This window comes from Carassius auratus, chromosome 22, assembly GCF_003368295.1.
Source record: "Carassius auratus strain Wakin chromosome 22, ASM336829v1, whole genome shotgun sequence".
Lineage (NCBI taxonomy): Eukaryota > Metazoa > Chordata > Actinopteri > Cypriniformes > Cyprinidae > Carassius > Carassius auratus.
The window spans coordinates 14,980,796-15,001,454 of NC_039264.1; the positions used below are offsets into that span (position 1 = coordinate 14,980,796).

Here is a 20,659-nt window from a genome sequence, read left to right on the forward strand (position 1 = left end):
GGAGAGCGTTGTGTTAGTTGCTGCACAACTAATCAAACAAAATAAACTTTAAGTGAAAGACAGTTGTCTTTCTAATTTTTTTGCACTTGTAGTGAGGGATAACAATGTCTCCTTTTAGGGCTCAGGTGTGTCGTTCCCAGGCTAGGATACACAAAGTAAAGAAATGGTAAGAAAAAGTAAAATTAAAAAAAAATTAATAAATGGGCAAAATATGCAAAAATGAAATTAAAAAGAGGAAATCAATAAGTAAAACAATAGTGGTTAAGTGTATAACCAAAACAGGAAGAGGGGTAAAACGCATTCAAATAAGTAAAGGTCTGAATAGCATATATTCAGATGGGTAATAAATAAATTAGGAAGAATAAGTTTACTTAACTTCCAAAGTTCAAGGCTTATTCATTCCTAAAATAATTAGACCCAAAAGAGAATAGTAGAAATAAAAGATCATATGAAATGATCTGAGAGGGAAATTTTAAATGATTCGAAATAAATTTAATGTTTCAATTAAATTTCAATGTCACAATTAATAATTGTAAGTTAGCATTTCCCTTTCTAGTAAAATGAAAATAAGTGGTATAGTGAGAAAAGAGAGCAATAAAAGAGAAAGAGACTAACAAGTGTTAGTTAAGATGTTTAAAGATGGTTAAATCACGTCAGCGTTGCCCAAAACACACTATTCCTCCACTGGATTGTAATACTAACGGCTAACCTTTGAGGCTAGTGGCTTTAGCATAGACTTCAATGTAAATGCAATGGTTTCGTTAGCTTAGCAACACCGTGGAGTTTGTTTACACTAGTGTGATGCGCGTGCACAGTTCAGAGTTGCTCCGGAAGTACGTTAAGGCTTCCGGGTCACGGGCGTCACTATGGTAACCAAAACACACTCGTAGTGTGTAACTTAGATGAATTAACGTTAGCACATGAATCGTTGCATTGTTGCAAATACAGTTAAGCATGTTACATGAAATGTCGGCTCATTTCAACACTGTACAAATAACAACACCGCCTTTAGTTGGTTTTGCGATGTGGCACTTAAACTCTCAGTTTGTATAGAGTTAAATTTATCTTATTTCAGATATAGCAGCTTTTGCTGTAGTTAGGGGGACACAGCGATAGCGACCTTCTGCAGATCTGAATCTCCGTGCCAGTTTCTCTGGACACAAACACAACAGTTTTCCTTCGCTGTTGGTACACAGTTAAAATTTACTTGATCAAGCTTTTAAAACACTCCCATTCAAATAACTCTCGGGCACACACAGTGTTAAGCGAGATTGCATTCACTTTGTGAACAGACACAAACGGGCAAACATTATTCTGTAATGTTTAACGTTAACTTAGGGGAGTCAAATATCAAATTTGATTCGGCAGTGGAACACGCACTGGCAATCAAACAATATGAAATATGAATACGGGGGCTCTGATAAATAGATTGAGGGACACGCTCAAAACTATTCTTTATTCACCGATTTATATCCCTTTTGAAACAGTTTAGCTACGTCCAGCAAACAGTGACTGAGATAGCGTTTGAGACACTGGAACACGCAGTGAAATTAACTCAGCTATAAACAAGGCATTATAAAAATGAGGAACACGCTCAATTTCTACCTCATTGTACGATCTCAGATGTTTACTTTTAAGTTCACTTACTGCTGTTAACATTGAAGAGACGGACTTGAGTTCTAGCTGCTCTAGCTGTTTCATTCGAGGGGGCGCGCGCTGCTTACGTCACACAAACACACACACATACTCACGTCTCGCTAGCTTCTCAGCTTTCATTCCTTTAGCAAAATCAAAGATTAAATAACTTGGTTTATGCTCACAATTTAGATTAAACTGCCCGTATTATTCTCCACCAAAACTGTAAGGGAAACAGGTCTATTTAGCTCAAAGGGAATCATTTAAGATTTTAAAGGGAATTTGAACAGAATCACTGTTTCACGGCTGGTCAGTGAACGAGCCGTTTAACATCAAATCTGCGCTGGATACTAATATCCAAACTATAGTGAAACACTATCAATTAGCACAGTAACAAGATCGGCAGTTTAAGGCATTAACTTGTAAGCACAAAACACAAGATACTTCTCTTTTCAATATGAATAAGGCTTTATTAGATAAATCTAAGACATATAAACTAATCTAACACATAAACGCACGCACACACACATTCACACAAGTTGCAGGAAGATCGAAAGTTAGGGAAAGATGAGTTTAAGAGAATGGAAATATGGAATCCCAAGTTCACAGCAATACGTTAAATTGCATAGACATGAACAACCATCAATCACGTAATTAGCCCTCGCATTGAGTTCCTCAGTGAGGTTAAAATTATATTAGATACACCAGCAAAGGTCACAGTCTGGAGGTAATGTTACTTGCGTCTCCTGTGAAAGAGGGAGCCTCGGTGAAAGGGCGTTCCCGAGGTCGTTGATTGGCTGGAAGTTCAGTCGCTGAAGTGACGTCTTGGGAAGCCCGTGGTTGTTGGGCGTTGGCTGAAGCTGGAGTTGTGTGGCTGGTTGAAGTTGAAACGCACAGACGAGGTCGACGTTACAAAACTTAACTCAGAACACGAAACTCTCAAACGGAAAAGAAAATAAAGTTTGACGAGACTAGGTTGTGTTTCTTCTCATTGTGGCATAAGTAGCCGCAGGCTGCAGCACACTGCAACCGCGCTCAAAGAACAATGATGACTAACCGCATGGCTAGATGCTACAAGCTAGCAGAAGCATAGCTAGAGACTAGAAACAGACATGGCTAATAGCAGAGACTAAAGGCAGACTCTGAAAGCAGACTAAAAGCATGACTGATAGCACGAGCAAGGCTAGAACTAAAAGCTAGCAGAAGCATAGCTAGAGACTAGAAACAGACATGGCTAATAGCAGACTAAAAAGCTGACAAAAAAAGCAGACTAAAAGCATGACTGATAGCAAGGCAAGGCTAGAACTAAAAGCAAGATTTCATGGTGTCCAAAGTATTTAAAGAGGCCTGTTGGCCACGCCTCAAATATTGTCTTGACCAATCAGATATTGTCTTGGCTCGGGGTATCATAAATCATTTGTTTATCTTACCAAGCATGTGGTCAGAATGTTCCTGCTCTGGCAGGGTCTAATTTTCGACATGATTCCTATAACACGATTATGATATATTTTACAAATAAATGATTGTCAGGACAATATCAAGCAAGAAAATACAATCACACACATATCAAACACTACTATGTACCCTTCAGCTATACCATAGTTACTTAAAAAAACATACACGATAAGTGATTATACATGATAGTCAAATGTGTGGGTTACACATAAATGAATATGGAGTGATGCGATGGACTGATTCATTTATGAGTCTTTTTGAGTTCATTCTGGTCCATAGATATGTACAAAAGCAGTTTCTTTGCCATTCTCATGACAAAGACTTTTGTGGAGACAAAATCCCTTCCCCCTTTAGGAATTTCAGTCTGGTTCTGCTAGGGGGGGGGGGGGGGGGGGGGGGGTCAATGTAAGTGTTTAACTCATGGGTTTCCATGTGATGTCCAGCGTTGCATTTCAATTACGAACAACAAATTTGACACCAAATTTCTCTTCTTCGAATTGCAATTGTAAATAATTGTTCCAGTGGTGTTTATGTTGAAAGCTGTTGTGTGACCAAGTTGGTTTGGTTCTTGTGGCACTCGAACTGATTTACGACTTCCTGAGGAATTCAGCTCTCGTGTTTCAATGCACACAGCTTTTAGACTCTTTAATTTGTCTGGTTCGACTCATTTCTGCTACATGGGTATCAGCCATGGTTGCAGCCCAAAAAAAAGATGGGTCAGTGAGGATTTGCATAGACCCAGTTCATCTTAACAAAGCCCTCCTCAGACCACGGCACCCCCTAAAAACTATTGAACAGATCATTGCAGACATGCCTGGTGCTAAAGTGTTTACCATTCTGGATGCTAATTGTGACGCGTCATCCAAATTAACCACATTTATGTCTCCGTTTCGCCGTTACAGATTCTTGAGGATGCCATATGGAATCTCAACAGGAAGTGAGGTCTTTCAGAGATCAATGGAGCAATTGTTTGCTGGAGAGCCTTGTGAAGTTGTAGTTGACATTCTCATCTCAGGCCGAACACAGGAGGAACATGATGATCGCTTTCAACAGGTACTGCCATTAACATGAAACTCAACCCGAATGATCTAATTCATTCCAGTACGTGGGTCACCTTCTGACTGCTGATGGTGTCAAACCTGATCCTGAAACATCTAAAGCAGTATGTGATATGCCAACACCTCTGAAGCAAACAAGCTCTGCAGCAGTTGTTGGGCATGACAAATTACTTGTCCAAATTCATTCCTCAGTACAGTGACATCACTGGTTCTTTTACGACAGTAGCTTCATCAGGATTCGGAGTGGTGCTGGCATGAAACTCATGACAAGGCTTTTGCTAGACTGAAACAGGCTTTACAGCATTTTGACATGTCCGTACCAGTAGTTCTCTCTGCAAATGCCTCCCAACATGGCCTTGGTGTAGTATGCTTACAGCGAAGGCGGCCTGTGGCATTTGCATCACATTATGCCCAAATTGACAAAGAAATGCTGGCACTTGTGTTTGAATCAAAAAAAAATCCATGATTTCATCTATGGTCACCCTGTCACAGTAGAAACTGATCATCAGCCCTTGATAACCATACTGAAGAAGCCACTCCACACCCATCGATATCACCTGGATGTCACCTTCAAATGTGGCAAGGAGCTGTTTATGGTTGATGGTTTGTCCCAGGCCCAACTCTCCACAACAGACCCAAACTCACTGATGACCTGCTGGAGGTCATGACTGTCCAGGTACTATCTTCCTGTTGTGTAGATGAACTCAGGGCTGCTGTGCAAAAAGATATCACATGCCAACAGCTTTCTGACAAGATTAGAAATGGCTTGTCAGCCACCTCCAAAGAACTTCCATATTCCTTGAGTCCCTTCTTTTCAATGACAGATGAGCTGACCATTCAGGATGACTTTCTGCTCCGTGGGGAGAGATTGATTATCCCACCTGGACTGCAAATGTTTTATGTGGGCTAGTTACATCAGGGTCATCCTGGAATTACAGCAACAAAGCGCAGGGCTAAGGAACTGATGTATTTGCCATCGATGTACAGTGATATTGACGCTGAGATATCTTGTTACGCATCCTGCAATGCACTCAAACCACATCAGACATAAGAACACTGCAGCTCCACGAAGTCCTGGTCTTTCACGGCTGCTGTCCTGTTTGATTGGCATATGAAAGACACATCCTGTCTGTGTGGATTCATTCTCTGGCTGGTTTGAGCTGGATCACCTTACTGACAAGAGAAGGATCATGGTTATCGCAAAACTGAAAAGACATTTTGCAGTACATGGTGTCCCGCACACTTTAATGACTGATAATGCTTCTTAGTTCTTGTGCAAGGATTTTGACGATTTTGCAAACAAATGGGACTGAGCATATTCACAGTAGCCCTCACTATCCCCAATCCAGTGGACTGGCTGAGCATGCAGTTAGATCTGCCAAACATCTTCAGGAAAAATGCTACCGCGATCATACTGACATCCGTGCTGCCCTTCTCCATGTTTGTAATCTTCCCCGAGATGGCTGACCATCCCCTGCACAAAGCCTTCTTTCCAGACAAATGAGGACCTTCCTCCCATTGACCAAGGCAATGCTTCGGCCTGTTGTTCACACAAATGTAAAAGACACCATCACAAAACAACGACTGAGGGGAAATGACTATTATGACAGAAATGCTCCCTGCACTGAACCCAGGGCAAACTGTCAGGATCCAGACAGCATGTGGTTTTGACATGTTTGCAACTGTGGTTTCCCCTGCCCAGCAACCAAATAGCTACATTGTGGCTTCACAAGGTGTCAAGAACATCAGGAACAGATGGTATCTCCTCCATGTATTATCTCCAGCTGACTTTGAAGATGATCTCCCAGTGGTGGCTCAAACTGAGACAGTTGCAACACCATCCAATACTGAGGGACCCGTGCATTAGCCACTGTCCCCTAAAGTGGATTGTTACACTGACACAGAGGGCAAACATTCAGTGGTGACTCGTTCTGGAAGAGTCAGCCGTCCTAACCAATGTTACAAGGACTATGTTATGACCTGATTGAAAGGTGTTATTGTGACGGTGGATTGAAGGAATGTCAGGAAATCGTAGAATCGTTGTCTAACTAACCCATTAGTTCTACTTATCCCTCGGTGACAAGCTACATTAGAACAATGACCCCACTGGACAACTTCGGACATTAACTCCTCCGGCACAAATAAATGGTTCGGTGGACAACTGGACGGAGGCGTTACCCCTTGTAAGGCCGTCTTGACCTTCAAGGTAAAATACACTCGGGAGTCACCGGACAGGCGGAGGGATCAAAAAGACGTGATAAAGAGTAGGGTTTGACATTTTTGGAACCCCGACAGTACGATAAGGTAAACTCAAAACGGCCGAAAAAAAGTGCCCACCGAGCCTGCCTGGAATTGAGTCTTTTGGCAGTTCTAATGTACTCTAAATTCTTATGATCGGTCCAAACAATAAAGGGAACCCCTGAACCCTCCAACCAGTGACGCCATTCCTCTAATTCTAATTTGACAGCCAACAACTCTCTATTGCCAATGTCATAATTACGTTCGGCAGGAGATAGTCGATGTGAGAAAAACGTGCAAGGATGAACCTTATCATCCGAAGCATCACGTTGGGACAACACTGCTCCTACCCCCACCTCTGACGCGTCGACCTCCACCACGAACTGCCATGTGGGATCAGGGGCCACAAGGATGGGAGCCGAAACGAAGCGGTTCTTGAGGTTAGTGAATGCAGCCTCAGCTGTGTCCGACCACCTGAACGGAGTACTGGGAGAGGTCAAGGCTGTCAGAGGTGAGGCTAGTTGGCTGAAATTACGTATGAAACGCCGATAGAAATTGGCGAACCCCAGAAACCGCTGTAGGGCCTTACGGGAGTCTGGAGATGGCCAATCTACCACAGCCTTAACCTTGTCAGGGTCAATACATATTCCCTCAGATGAGACGATATACCCTAGGAAAGGAACAGACTGTGCATGGAATACGCATTTCTCCGCCTTGACAAAAAGCCCATTCTCAAGTAACCTCTGGAGCACTCGTCTGACGTGTTGAATGTGTTCCTGGAGAGATGAAGAAAAAAATCAGTATGTCATCCAGGTAAACATATATAAACTGATCTACCATATCTCTCAACACTTCATTCACGAGTGCTTGGAAAACCCCGGGCGAGTTGGAGAGCCCGAACGGCATCACCAAGTATTCAAAGTGCCCTCTAGGGGTATTAAAAGCAGTTTTCCATTCATCCCCCTTGCTGATGCGGACCAAATGATAAGCATTGCGTAAATCCAATTTTGTGAATACGGATGCTCCCTGCAACCTCTCGAAAGCTGAAGACATGAGTGGTAAAGGATAGGTATTCTTTATAGTGATGTTGTTCAGCTCTCGGTAATCAATGCAAGGTCGCAGAGAACCATCCTTCTTACCCACAAAAAAGAACCCCGCCCCCCCCCCCCCGGGAGAAGAGGAAGGACGGATGAACCCAGAGGCTAAGGAATCAGAAATGTATTTCTCTATGGCCTCCCTCTCAGGAATAGAAAGAGAGTATAACTTGCCCTTAGGCGGAGACTTACCTGACACTAAGTCTATGGCACAGTCGTAGGGACGATGCGGAGGGAGAGAAGCAGCATGGGACTTACTCAACACTTCCTTCAGGTCCAGATATTCAACGGGCACGTTTGGCAAAACCATGTTCTCTTTCTGAAAAACAGAAACAGGGACAACAGGACAAGCAGAAACCAGACAAGACTCATGACATCTTTCACTCCACAATGTGACAGTGTTAGAACCCCATTCCACTCATGGATTATGCCTGGTTAACCAGGGGTGACCTAAAACAACGGGAGCAACAGGGGAGTCCATGAGAAAAAAGGATATGGTTTCTTGATGGTTTCCAGACGTGAACAGTGTGATGGGTTCAGTATGGTGTGTGATGTGAGGCAGTTCCTGGCCGTTGAGTGCGGTGACATGGATGGGGAGAGACACAGGAAGGACAGGAACGTTCAAGTGACGTGCAAGTGAAGAATCAATGAAATTACCTTCGGCTCCGGAGTCCAGAACCGACCGTGTTCTCTCAACTCAAGCGCCCCCTAGCAGGAGAGATGGTAGACCTTGAAGGACTGGGTTGGCGGCCCAGACGATTAATCCGTGCGTCAACCCGTAGAGCCAACTCAATGAGTCCGTTAAGAGTGGGGGGCAGCTCGAGGAGGTAGATCTCTTGCTGAACACGGTCTGATAACCCATGCAGGAATCTATCCCACTGCGCCGCCTCGTTCCACTGGCACGCGGCCGCCAGGGTGCGGAACTCGATGGAATAATCGGTCACTGAGGAAGAGCCTTGATGGAGTTCCGAGAGTCGATGAGCGGCTTCCCTGCTGGCCCGGTCGAATACTCTCCTAATTTCCTCAGAGAGGGCGTGGAACGATGCACAACACGGATGTTGGTTTTTCCACACCGCCGTCCCCCATAAGGCAGCCTTGTCGGATAACAACGTGAGCGTGAATGCTACTTTTGAATCCTCAGTAGAGAGATGCAGGGCTGTAGGGTGAAATGCATTGAACACTTAGTTAAGAAAGTTATGCAAAACGCTGGCTCACCCGCATAATTCTCCGGCGCCGGAAGTGGTCCTAGGGAATCTCCCAGGGGACGGACGGCGCAGGCGGTGCGATGGGCGCAGTGGGAGACATTAGTTGATGGATCTGCTGGGTGAGCTCGGACACCTGTGCCACCAGCGCTTGGACAGCGCGTCCGGTGTTCAAGATGCTCTCCTGCTGCTGATCCATTCGTTTGACGCTGTGGTGCATGAAGTTCGTGAGGGTATTGGTGCTCACTGCTTCCATGTTGGTGAGATCGTTCTGTGACGGTGGATTGAAGGAAAGTCAGGAAACAGATGCGAGTTAACAGTTTTAATGAGATGAGATAAATAAGGAGACACAAATAAACAATGAGGCTGAGAAGACGACACTCCGTGGTGGTGGTGAGGAGGTGAGGAATCTGGATGATGGTGGAGAGAAGGTGAGTAGTCCGGATGATGACAGTGAGTAGGCAGCAGGAGAGGATGGCACAGGAACTGCGGGGAATAGAGCCGAAGGTAAGTGTCTGTGGCTGAGTGAATGTGCGGAGAGTGGATGAGGTTCTGGGGAAAACACAGACATCCAACGCAGCAACACTAAAGCCAACAGATAGGGTAACAAACATGAAACAACGATCTCACAAACACAAGACGTGAGACAAGCCAATATATAGTGGATGAGTAATGAGTGACAGCTGTTGCTGATGACAATTAACGGAGACGCCCACAAGCTAATCAGTGCAGACTCGAAACACACAGATTTGCACCAAGTGCAAACACCCGGAGATCACGGTTTACCAACCGTGACAGTTATGCTTTTATTACCTCATAAATGGTAACCAGGTTATGTTCTGGATTATACTATATTCTGCTTAATTTTGTATTTTTTTTTTATTTTTCATCTGGTATTATACTAATTATTCATCCTTATACTAAGTATTCATCCTTATACTAAAAGAGGGGGGTTGTAGAGTTGTGGTATGTCCCTTTAAGGCTAGCGGCTCCTCTCATGACGTGTGACAGACAGCACGGAAGGGAAAGGGGCAGTTCAATAAACCAAGTGTTCAGAGCAAGACAGTTTTTTGTGTTTCTCTCGAACAAAAGATACAGTTACTGGCTCTGCATGAGGAGATTAAAACACAGAATAGTACAAATGGTTTTCTAGTTTCTGACCTCAAACAAAGAACAGTAACTAACAACAGTTTACACTGATCAGCCACATCATTAAAACTCCTGACTAATATCGTGAAGGTCTCCCTTGTGCTCCCAAACAGCTCTGATGTGTTGAGACATGGACTCTGAACATGTTTTTTTTTTTTTTTTTTGTCTGCCACATTAGCAGCGGATCATCTAAGTCCTGTCCTCTACAGATCAGATTCATTACATAGATGCTCAGTCAGAACCTTTGAACCTTTGAAACCATGTTCTTCAAACTGTTATTGAACAACTTTCTCAGTGTGAAGGGGAGAATATGGTCTACAGCAATCTTTAGGTAGGTTTATGTGTCAAAGTAACATCCACGTGGATCTCAAGATTCAAGGTTTCCCAGCAAAACATTGTCCAGAGCACAACACTGATCTGCTCTCTTCACACAGAGCATCTGCTGCCATCTCTTTCAGAGATGCCATTAATTTTAAAGACCGTGTTGCAAGGTCAATTTTTTAATGAATTTGTGCAATTTGCTTGTTGGTAATAAACATTTAAACTGTTATCCATTGTATTTTATGTTGTTGGTTATCACAAAACGGAATATAATACGAAAAAGTAGGTACTATCTTGCAGCGGTCTCCTTTCCCCCACAATGCATTGCATCACGTCACGTTGGGGAGATAATTTACCAAAGCATTGAGAGTGACTTGAGAGACGAGTACTAGACGAGAGTATTCAGATTATAGATAAATAGATAAATACATAGATATATATATAGATAGATAGACTACATATATAGATAGATAGACAGACAGATAGATAGAGAGATATTGACCAACAGCGACCCAAACGCACTCACTTCCCCTACAGCACAAGCTTTTCAGTGCAGTTTCCATGGGACAGCACTGCCCACACAAGCACCTGACAAACACAGCGACACACACGCGGCTACGTTTGCAACAACATTTTCACCGGAGGAAGAGATAAACGCTTAGAAACATCCATATAGTTAGCATGATGCCTTCTATTTCTAGATGACAAAGACAAAGTTTACCAGTTCTGCGACACTATGACAATGGTTACCGGTACTTATCTGAACCAACGTCATGATCACTGGCACTAGATATAAAGAAAACGTAGATTTTTTGCACTCGGTGCTACTCAATGACTGTAAAAAAAAATAAAAAATATTATATATATATATATATATATATATATATATATATATATATATATATATATATATATGTGTGTGTGTGTATATATATATATATGTGTGTGTGTGTATATATATATATATGTGTGTGTGTGTATATATATATATATATATATATATATATATATATATATATAAAATATATGTTTTATATATATATATATATATATATATATATATATATATATAAAATATATGTGTGTGTGTGTGTGTGTGTCGTTATTGTGCACTGCTGCTCGTAGATTAGCTCCAGTGTTCATTGCTGCGATGCTAAATGATAGCAACTCACCAGGACACTTCACCAACTCTCCACTCATTCTCCTTGGACCATGCATTGGCTTTGATGGACATCAATTCTTGGCAATTCCTCATTTGCCCTCTCACTGCTGGCTCGATCGAAATTACACGGCTGCGGGCCATCATATATGTTGGCTCTTGCCACCTCTTCCTCATCCATCAGTCGCTATAATGTTATTTCTGATGCTGTGTTCCAGGCAGGTTTGAGCTCGTAATCACTATTTCATGCCACTACTAACGACTTTGTACCGTTCCAGGCAAGCTACGCAAAACTTTCTGAGCGCAAGGAATTGTAACTAGATTTATTTATTTTATTGCAATGTTACATTGACCTAAAATCGTTTTTTTTCAACGTGTAACACTTGCATAAACACTGCATCCATATGCAGTATTATTCGTAGGGGCTGTCATCGTTGTTTCGTGTGCTGTGTGACCTCGGAACTCGGAGTACATCAATCTAGTACGAGACACGAGTTCACGGGTGGGAAGTCATGGGTTTGATTGCCGTTCCAGTGCACTTTCACGGGTTTAAGGTTGGAAAAACACGAGTTACGGGTTGCCTGGAACGCAGCATCATACTAGGCTGAGGCTACCTTTCCTCCACTTCTCCCCAACGTGACATCATCACCGAGTTGCGTAAAAAAAAACGTTAATACCAAAAACTAAAAAAATAGGTCTTTAAGACCATTTTTGAGACATTTTAAAAATTATATACATATCTTAAGTGATTTATGTACCCACTAATCAAAAGTGGTGGTTAACCTGCAACATGGCCTATAATAATCTAGTGCAGTTTTGAATGCACAAGCAGTCTGATAATTGCAAAATGAATGTTTGGAAATGTAAACCGATATTTTTCTACTGACACACTACAGCAAAATATATAAATAACTGGCCGAACACCATTCTTTTGGGTGAAAATACTAATGTGTCTTTTGCACAGTAGTGTATGTATAAATGAAGTATATTTAAATAAGTGTAATTAAAGTATGTGTTCATACTTGGGCTCGATTGTCCCTGGAGGAAACAGCTGTGCTGTGATGAGCGGTGACAAGCAAAAAACGTTACAGTAGATAAGAGATGTTCCGATACCCTTTTTCTCTTCCCGATACCGATTCCGATACCTGGGCTCAGGGTATTGGCCGATACCGAGTACTGATCCGATACCTGGGTGTGTATCTGTATATACAGCTGTATATACTACTAGCCCTGTGTAAATTGCTAGAATAATTGTATGGTGTGCTTCAGACTTATCCCTTAATAAAACATGAACAAATACATGGTGAACTACTGTATTTTTATTATCTGACATGAATTTGACAGTAATATTATTTATTTTCTTATGCGAAAAAGAACTTCAAATGCAGCCAAAAATCTGACACCGCAAACTAAAAAAGGTATTTTAGTTTTACAATACAACTGTACAAAAAACTGCAACAAATTATATATTAATCAGATAATCTCTTTACAACAAAACAAGCATCTGTCTAGGCATAATTATTATTATTATTATTAATAGAGACGTATTATTATTACTACATCCGTAGAGACATAGCTAAATCTACTGTAGGCTACAACAGTAGCTTAATATATTGTCAATTTACTCACGTTAAACCGAATATTTATTTTGATGGGTTGCCATGAAGATCTTTGAGTGTCTGTGTTTATGATATGACAGTTTTCTCAAATGAAACGGTAAATTCTCATGAAGTGACGGTTTATGCGTTCGTGTCCTCATATAGTGACACACGTCAGAGACTACAAAACAGCAAGCTCCCGCGTATCTGCGCCCGTCACCCACAGAGATGTAGAATTTGCAAGAGTAATATTTAAATATTATTTTGCAGTTTAATATTCACAGACACTAGTACATATTCGGCTACAGTCTGGAGCCCTGCGCTTAGACTAACACGGAAGTGACTGAACGCAGCTGCGGGTACTAAATATACTCGGGAGTTGGTAACTTACTACCGGTACTAAAGAGACGCTGGTATCATCACATTTTTTAATTTTCAGGACAGACTTGGTAGTGAAATACCAGTACTTGTGGTATCCCTAGTTGCCGTTTTACTGTCTGGTTGGTCCAGTCTGAAATACTGCTAAACAGCGGACATACTGCTAACGACTGATCTATAATATAGAAGCGGCTTCACTGTCTGTTGGCAGTTTAGAACGCGACGAGCGATCCAGTCATATATAGATCAGTGCAGCTAACGCGTTTTCATTTCTTCTTCGCTGCTCTAAACGGGTTGCTTGTGGCAACACAGCACAACTTCCTTGTATTTGCAATGCATTCTGAGCAGCGAAGAAGAACTGTGCAGCGGACTTTGGCAGCGGTTAGTCAAAGCTAGCGGTCATAACTAGGTCTTGTTTAAGAAAATGGTATCGGATCGGTATATGGGTTCATGTACTCGCAGATGCCGATGCCAGAATTTGTGACTGAATTTGTATCGGTGATATTTCCAATACTAGTATCGGAATCGGAACAACTCTACAGTAGATGGGAAACCGATTGCTCCCTCGTGACCTTTTGTGAACTGTAATTATGACAAAGAACTGCACAGATAGAGATATTCAAACAGTCTATTGATAAACACACACCTCGTGTCCTCTGTTTGAGTCCGCTCGTGCTGCTCCACCATGGTCTGCCGATTGAAAGACGGGGAGGAGACCGGTGTGCTGCCGTATTCAGATGAAATTTAAGGGGACTGAATCTGAGGCGATGGTTTGAGTGAATTTGAGTGCAGTTTATGAAGCTAAAAGCTAGTGAGACGCATGCTTCTTGTGTACATTTCGGGGAACCAGGACAAATATTTAAATCAATCGCTCAGGCATTTAAGAGGCACCAAATTCTGCATTTTTATTCGGTTCGGTGCATATTGGTTCCATATATACAGGTTTCGGTACCCAACCTTAGTCCTCAGTCACCACGTGCATCAATGAGCTTTTGGGCCCCAGTAACCCTGATGCTGATCACCAGTTATCCTTCTTACTGTGAACACTTGAGATGCTCTGACCCAGTCATCAGGCCATCACTGTTTAACCCTTGTCAAGTCATTCAGATATATTCACATTTATCCTGCTTCCAACACATGAAATTCAAGAACATCCTGAAATATCTCACCCCTTGACCTGTGCTGCTGTATTGATATAATCAGTCTGCTTTACATCACCTGTCAGTGGTTTAAAGTTGTGCCTGTTCAATGTATTGATTGAATTATCAAGTCAGTTTTCACAGGGTCAGCTGTCTGACTCAATCTCTAAATAAAGGATAATTTTGTAAATTTGATCTTCATAACTTAATTTCCGCTATCATTATTATTTTGGAATGTTTATTTGATGAACACTGCACCAAATAAAACCACAATGAGAAGAGATAAAGGGCTACTTCACCCCAAAATGTTAATCTTTGAAACACAAATTAAGATATTTTTGATGAATACTGAGAGCTCTCTGACCCTCGCATAGAGCCGATGTTATTAACATGATCAACATCCAGAAATTTACCAAGGAGATTGTTAAAGTAATCCATATGACATCAGCCGTTCAACCCTAATTTTATGCTCCACACAGGTACATTGTTTTCATTCTAATCAAAGTGTAAATAAACGCAGAACAGCATACGCTTGAGTTCAGTGGATTCTCTCCAAAAAGGCGTGGAGGAGACAAATTATTGAATCAAGTCATTTTGTTTTCTTTGCATACGCTAGTAGCTTCGTAAAATTATGGTTGAACCCTTGATATCATGTGGATTATTTTAACGATCTCCTTGCTAAGTTTCTGGATGTTGGTCGTGTTAATTACTGCTATCTACAAATTCTATCCAAAATATCTTAATTTGTGTTTCAAAGATGAATGGACGTCTCACATGTTTAGAACAACATGAGGGTGAGTAATTAATGACAGAATTTTCATTTTTGGGGTGGAGTAACCCTTTAATTAATTTGCATTCATATCTGTATAATCAAAAGTAATTCATTACTTTTGTTGGCAAACACAAAACATGAATGCCATTAAGAGATGTGTGGTATTGAACTTAACCTGTATTTAGTGGACAGTGTTCCTGGAAGCTGAATTGTGTCGTCTTGTTGCTGACTGGATTAGCAGCCACACAATGAAAGACGTCATTATTTCTGTCTTTTATCTCCAGCGGGAGAGACAGCGTGACGCTGAGGTCAGGGCTGCTGGTCTGATTTAGTCGTTCCTTCCCTTTAAACCATGACAGAGAGACTTCTGGTCCATTCTCAGCTGAACACATCACTGCAGAAGAAAACCCTCCATCTGGAACAAAACAAGCAGCTGCACATTTCTGCAACACTAGAAAATAATGAAGAAGAGAGACTGACTTTGAGTCTTAAAACGACTTGCAGTCATCATGCTATCAAACAAATCCTACCGTTCAATCAGGGTTGTGCTTCAGAAAGCAAGTTTAACTTACCGTCACATAAACCCTGAACCTTGCTTACTTTGGCTAAACAGCTGTGAAGAGTACAGTCGATCTTCTTTTAGTAACCCTGAGCTAACTCACACACAAGCTGAGTACATAAAGACTTCTATACTTATACTATACACTAAAAGATACTTTTGTGCATCAAACCACTTTCAGGGCATATCTTCTAAACTGTCCGTCTCTTGCACCACATTGTTTATATTTCTTTTTATCCGTGATTTAGTTCCTCCACAGTGGGGTGTGAACGGATCCACACTTAGGAAATCTATTGTAAATAATAGACGAAATTTAGACATACTGTTTTCAGCATATGATGCTTTGGGACACATTAATTCTAATCTCACATTATATATATATGTAGAATCGTATGCTTCAGCAGTGAAGTCAGACATTTTATTGAGTGGTGAACTTGATGAAAGAGCGAACCTTAATACTTACTCTCAAACTAAAGTACATTGTTTTACAATACTGAGATGAAAATTTTGTGTCATATAAAGTTGAAAAGGTCTCAACTAGCAGAATATAAGAGTATAATACACTCACCTAAAGGATTATTAGGAACACCTGTTCAATTTCTCATTAATGCAGTTATCTAATCAACCAATCACATGGCAGTTGCTTCAATACATTTAAGGGTGTGGTTCTGGTCAAGACAATCTCCTGAACTCCAAACTGAATGTCAGAATGGGAAAGAAAGGTGATTTAAGCAATTTTGAGTGTGGCATGGTTGTTGGTGCCATACGGGCCGGTCTGAGTATTTCACAATCTGCTCAGTTACTGGGCTTGTTGATGCTAGAGGTCAGAGGAGAATGGGCTGATTCAAGCTGGTAGAAGAGCATCTTTGACTGAAATAACCACTCGTTACAACCGAGGTATGCAGCAAAGCATTTGTGAAGCCACAACACGCACAACCTTGAGGCGGATGGGCTACAACAGCAGAAGACCCCACCAGGTACCACTCATCTCCACTACAAATAGGAAAAAGAGGCTACAATTTGCACAAGCTCACCAAAATTGGACAGTTGAAGACTGGAAAAATGTTGTCTGGTCTGATGAGTCTCGATTTCTGTTGAGACATTCAGGTGGTAGAGTCAGAATTTGCCATAAACCGAATGAGAACATGGATCCATCATGCCTTGTTCCCGTTGTGCAGGCTGCTGGTGGTGGTGTAATGGTGTGGGGGATGTTTTCTTGGCACACTTTAGTCCCCTTAGTGCCAATTGGGCATTGTTAAATGCCACGGCCTACCTGAGCATTGTTTCTGACCATGTCCATCCCTTTATGACCACCATGTACCCATCCTCTGATGGCTACTTTCAGCAGGATAATGCACCATGTCACAAAGCTCGAATCATTTCAAACTGGTTTCTTGAACATGACAATGAGTTCACTGTACTAAAATGGCCCCCACAGTCACCAGATCTCAACCCAATAGAGCATCTTTGGGATGTGGTGGAACAGGAGCTTCGTGCCCTGGATGTGCATCCCACAAATCTCCATCAACTGCAAGATGAAATCCTATCAATATGGGCCAAGATTTCTAAAGAATGCTTTCAGCACCTTGTTGAATCAATGCCACGTAGAATTAAGGCAGTTCTGAAGGTGAAAGGGGGTCAAACACCGTATTAGTATGGTGTTCCTTATAATCCTTTGGGTGAGTGTACATTGTATAATATATTGAATATAATATTCAAATGAGCCCAAAACACAACATAAAACAATCTATATCTAGATATAGATCTAGACTCAATCCTCTTCATAAATGGACCAAGTTCAACATATTATTTATTCAGGTGGTGAACCATGTTTTGTTTTCAGACAGTTAAATATAATATAAGCTGATTATTAGATTTCGAGTTTCATATCAAAATGTTAATCTCTTAATTTCTTAAATAATGGGCTATTACACATCTTTCAACAAGAATCTTAATACACTAATGAAAGATAAAAAGCAACCAAACTGTCAGCCCACTCTGATCATGTAAATGAGTCAGCTTTTAACCAATGAAACTTCTTCCCCTCCAAAATTACACTGTTTTCATTGGTCAAGACAAACTCATGAGGTATGATTTTGCCAAAACTTAAAAGGCCATTAGTTATTGTTTGTGGGGAGAAGATTGAAGACTAAAACTAAACACAGGTTTAACAGAAGCTGTGGTCTCTTTGTTACAAAAGCACTGATGGTTTGTGTTCAAGTGTTAAACTGACTCGTACTCTTCTCACATCTGTATTCTCCTGGTTTATATAACAGTTTCATACTTTCACTTCCCCTTGTTCCATATTTCTGGGTGAGTGTGTGTTTGTGTGTGTAGACTAGTTATGTGTCAGTGTTTTAGTCAATAAATCTTTTCTGCACAATATCATGAGTTTGATTTCTGTGGTCACTGCTTGCAGACAAAGTTTCTTTAAAGAGCTGATCTTTCTGATTTTCTGTGGCCATCAAAATAACATTTCTAAGTGTTATAAAATTACACTTAATATTGAATGGATGAACAGATTAGTTGGTTGCTACATTGTACATTTCCCTTTTGAGCTAATATGCAGTTAATTTAGTTACTTTAACACACACCTCCAGGAGTGTGTGAGTGTTTGTTAAACTCCGTACTGGTCAAGCAGTAAATGACAGACAGAGTCAAATTCAGAAGATGAAACAAACATCATTATTTAGTAATAATATTAATGCAATCAAAACATGAGAAGTTCATATATTTAATATGTATTACATTTAAGTAAAGAGTAATGAATAATCAAATGAAAATACACACAATGCAGGATCATCTGAATAATATACTATTGTAAAAATAGCTGGTTTATTTTCTTGTGTTACTCACCAGATATCAGACACTCGCTGACCTGTGAGCTGCTCTCAATGACAGGCAACGAGACAGGGCCTTTAAAATAACAGGGAAATAAATCCCAACAAATGCTTCTTAATATATTCTTTCTCAAAAACACAAATAAATGCAGCATTTAGAGCATTTTCCATTATATAAGAGGAACGATTGAAACTGAGAGTGTGACTCACCATAAACCATAACACTGAATCTTTTAAATGTGGTCATTGAGTTCATAATCTGTGCCATATAAAGTCCAGAGTGACTGGTTGTGATGTTTCTGACGGTGAGAGATCCCGTCTGCTGGTCCATCTGCAGTCTGTCTTTAAGTCCCTCATAAGTGTCATATATAGAGATGCTCAGCTTGTAGATTTCAGCAATGAGAGTATCTGGATCCTCAGCTCCAAACAGCCACAGTATCTGCTTTTCTCTGTTAATCTCACGAACACCAGTATGTAATACTACACAATCTCCCGTCTTCACTGATATCGTCTTGATTTCATCTGTCTTCGCACCAAACACACCTGGAGAACAAGACCGGCATGAAGTTTGCTTTTAATAAGAAACAAAGACAAACAGAAGACAAACTGAAGTCTGACTTACCACAGAAAATGAGCAGAATCAAAGATAACCGATTACTGACGAGCATTTTCCTTCAGTGCACTTAAAACATTTACCGTCCGCCCAGGTTTAAAACACAACCTGTTGATCACATGTCCATGAGGTCTGAGTTTTTATGTGAAGTGTCCTTCATCTACACATACACAGCAGAAGTTGTGTTTCTGCCCACAAACCACATCCCTTTACGCACTTATGATCTAAATAAAAATGAGATTGATCTGCTGCTCTCTTCATCTACTGACCAGCTTTCACAGCATATTATACACACAGGCAAATACTTTACACTCTCATGTTTCTGGTTTCACTCAGGAGAGATGATTGTCGTAGAAATGTGAGAAGTTGTGCTTATATAAAGCAGGAGGAAGTTCAGCTCTGTACACTCAAAATCACACAAGTCCTCTCCTCTGAGAGTCACACACTGTTATGTTGTTTAAGTGCTCTAGCAACGAGTAAAGATTTATTATTTATGAGCGAATTATCTCTTCTACTTCTACTTTATTTTACCCTAAAAAGGTGCTATTGTTTCATACACTGAATGTAAATATCATAGTTTTTACAGGCCAGTGTAATTATGCGGATGAGAAACACTTAAAAAAATCTCCTCAGGTTTTCAGGTTGAGTGAGACTCTGTGACGCTGTAAGACTCGCTCCTGGGTCTGAACTCTGATTGTTACAAACAATGCTGGTGTGTCTGATAACCTCCTAAATGTTCTGATTGTGACTGGCTTTCTGCTGCCATCTACTGGTCAAGTCATGAAAATGCATTTGATAAATATTTATAATTACTACAAGAGTTTCTTGCTAGAATCATAATTGGAAAACGTTGTCAAAAACCTGTATCTACACAAAAACATTTTAGACATCTCTGTATATTTTAGCTCAAATGTCACAGAATTGAAAGCACAGGATTGCAAATGACACAACTATGCTGCCTACAAAAATTGAGAAGGGTATAACAGCAGCCTGGAGATCTCAGTACAAACTTTTCCCTTCTTTTCAGAGAGTGAAGAAGCATTTGTGAAGTTTCAATCAGTTTGGCAAAAAAAGAATTAACGCTAATGGGACAAAGTCAGCTATAAATGACGGAATCCTAAAAACAAGGTCAAAGTTCAGATGTAGAAAACAAATTATTTTACCCCTAAATATATGTAAAATAATATATGTAAAATATAAAGTAAATTGTTTTCTCAATCTGTGAATTCCCAATTAGTCCTAAATTAATATTAATAATACACATATTTAATAAATGTGGACATTTCTATTATATTTATTTAGTACAATATGTCATTATAGACCTTTGACAGGGTAACCCACTATATTTAATTTTTGACAGGAATGAAAACAAGGCTGTACGGGATAGGAGTAAACTTGTGTTCATTTCTCTCTCTCTCTCTCTCTCTCTCTCTCTCTCTGTGTGCGTGT

General features: G+C 40.7%; 1 protein-coding gene across 1 annotated transcript; it reads right to left on the bottom strand.

The window, feature by feature from the left end:
* Positions 1–15,362: 15,362 nt before the first annotated feature.
* On the bottom strand, positions 15,363–19,414 carry LOC113039798 (hepatocyte cell adhesion molecule-like). Its single transcript, XM_026197898.1, has 4 exons — positions 19,220–19,414; positions 18,808–19,140; positions 18,614–18,673; positions 15,363–15,613 (listed from the first exon to the last, which is right to left on the bottom strand). The coding sequence occupies exons 1-4, from the start codon at positions 19,263–19,265 to the stop codon at positions 15,369–15,371; spliced, it is 684 nt and encodes a 227-aa protein (XP_026053683.1). The 5' UTR covers positions 19,266–19,414; the 3' UTR covers positions 15,363–15,368.
* Positions 19,415–20,659: the final 1,245 nt, after the last annotated feature.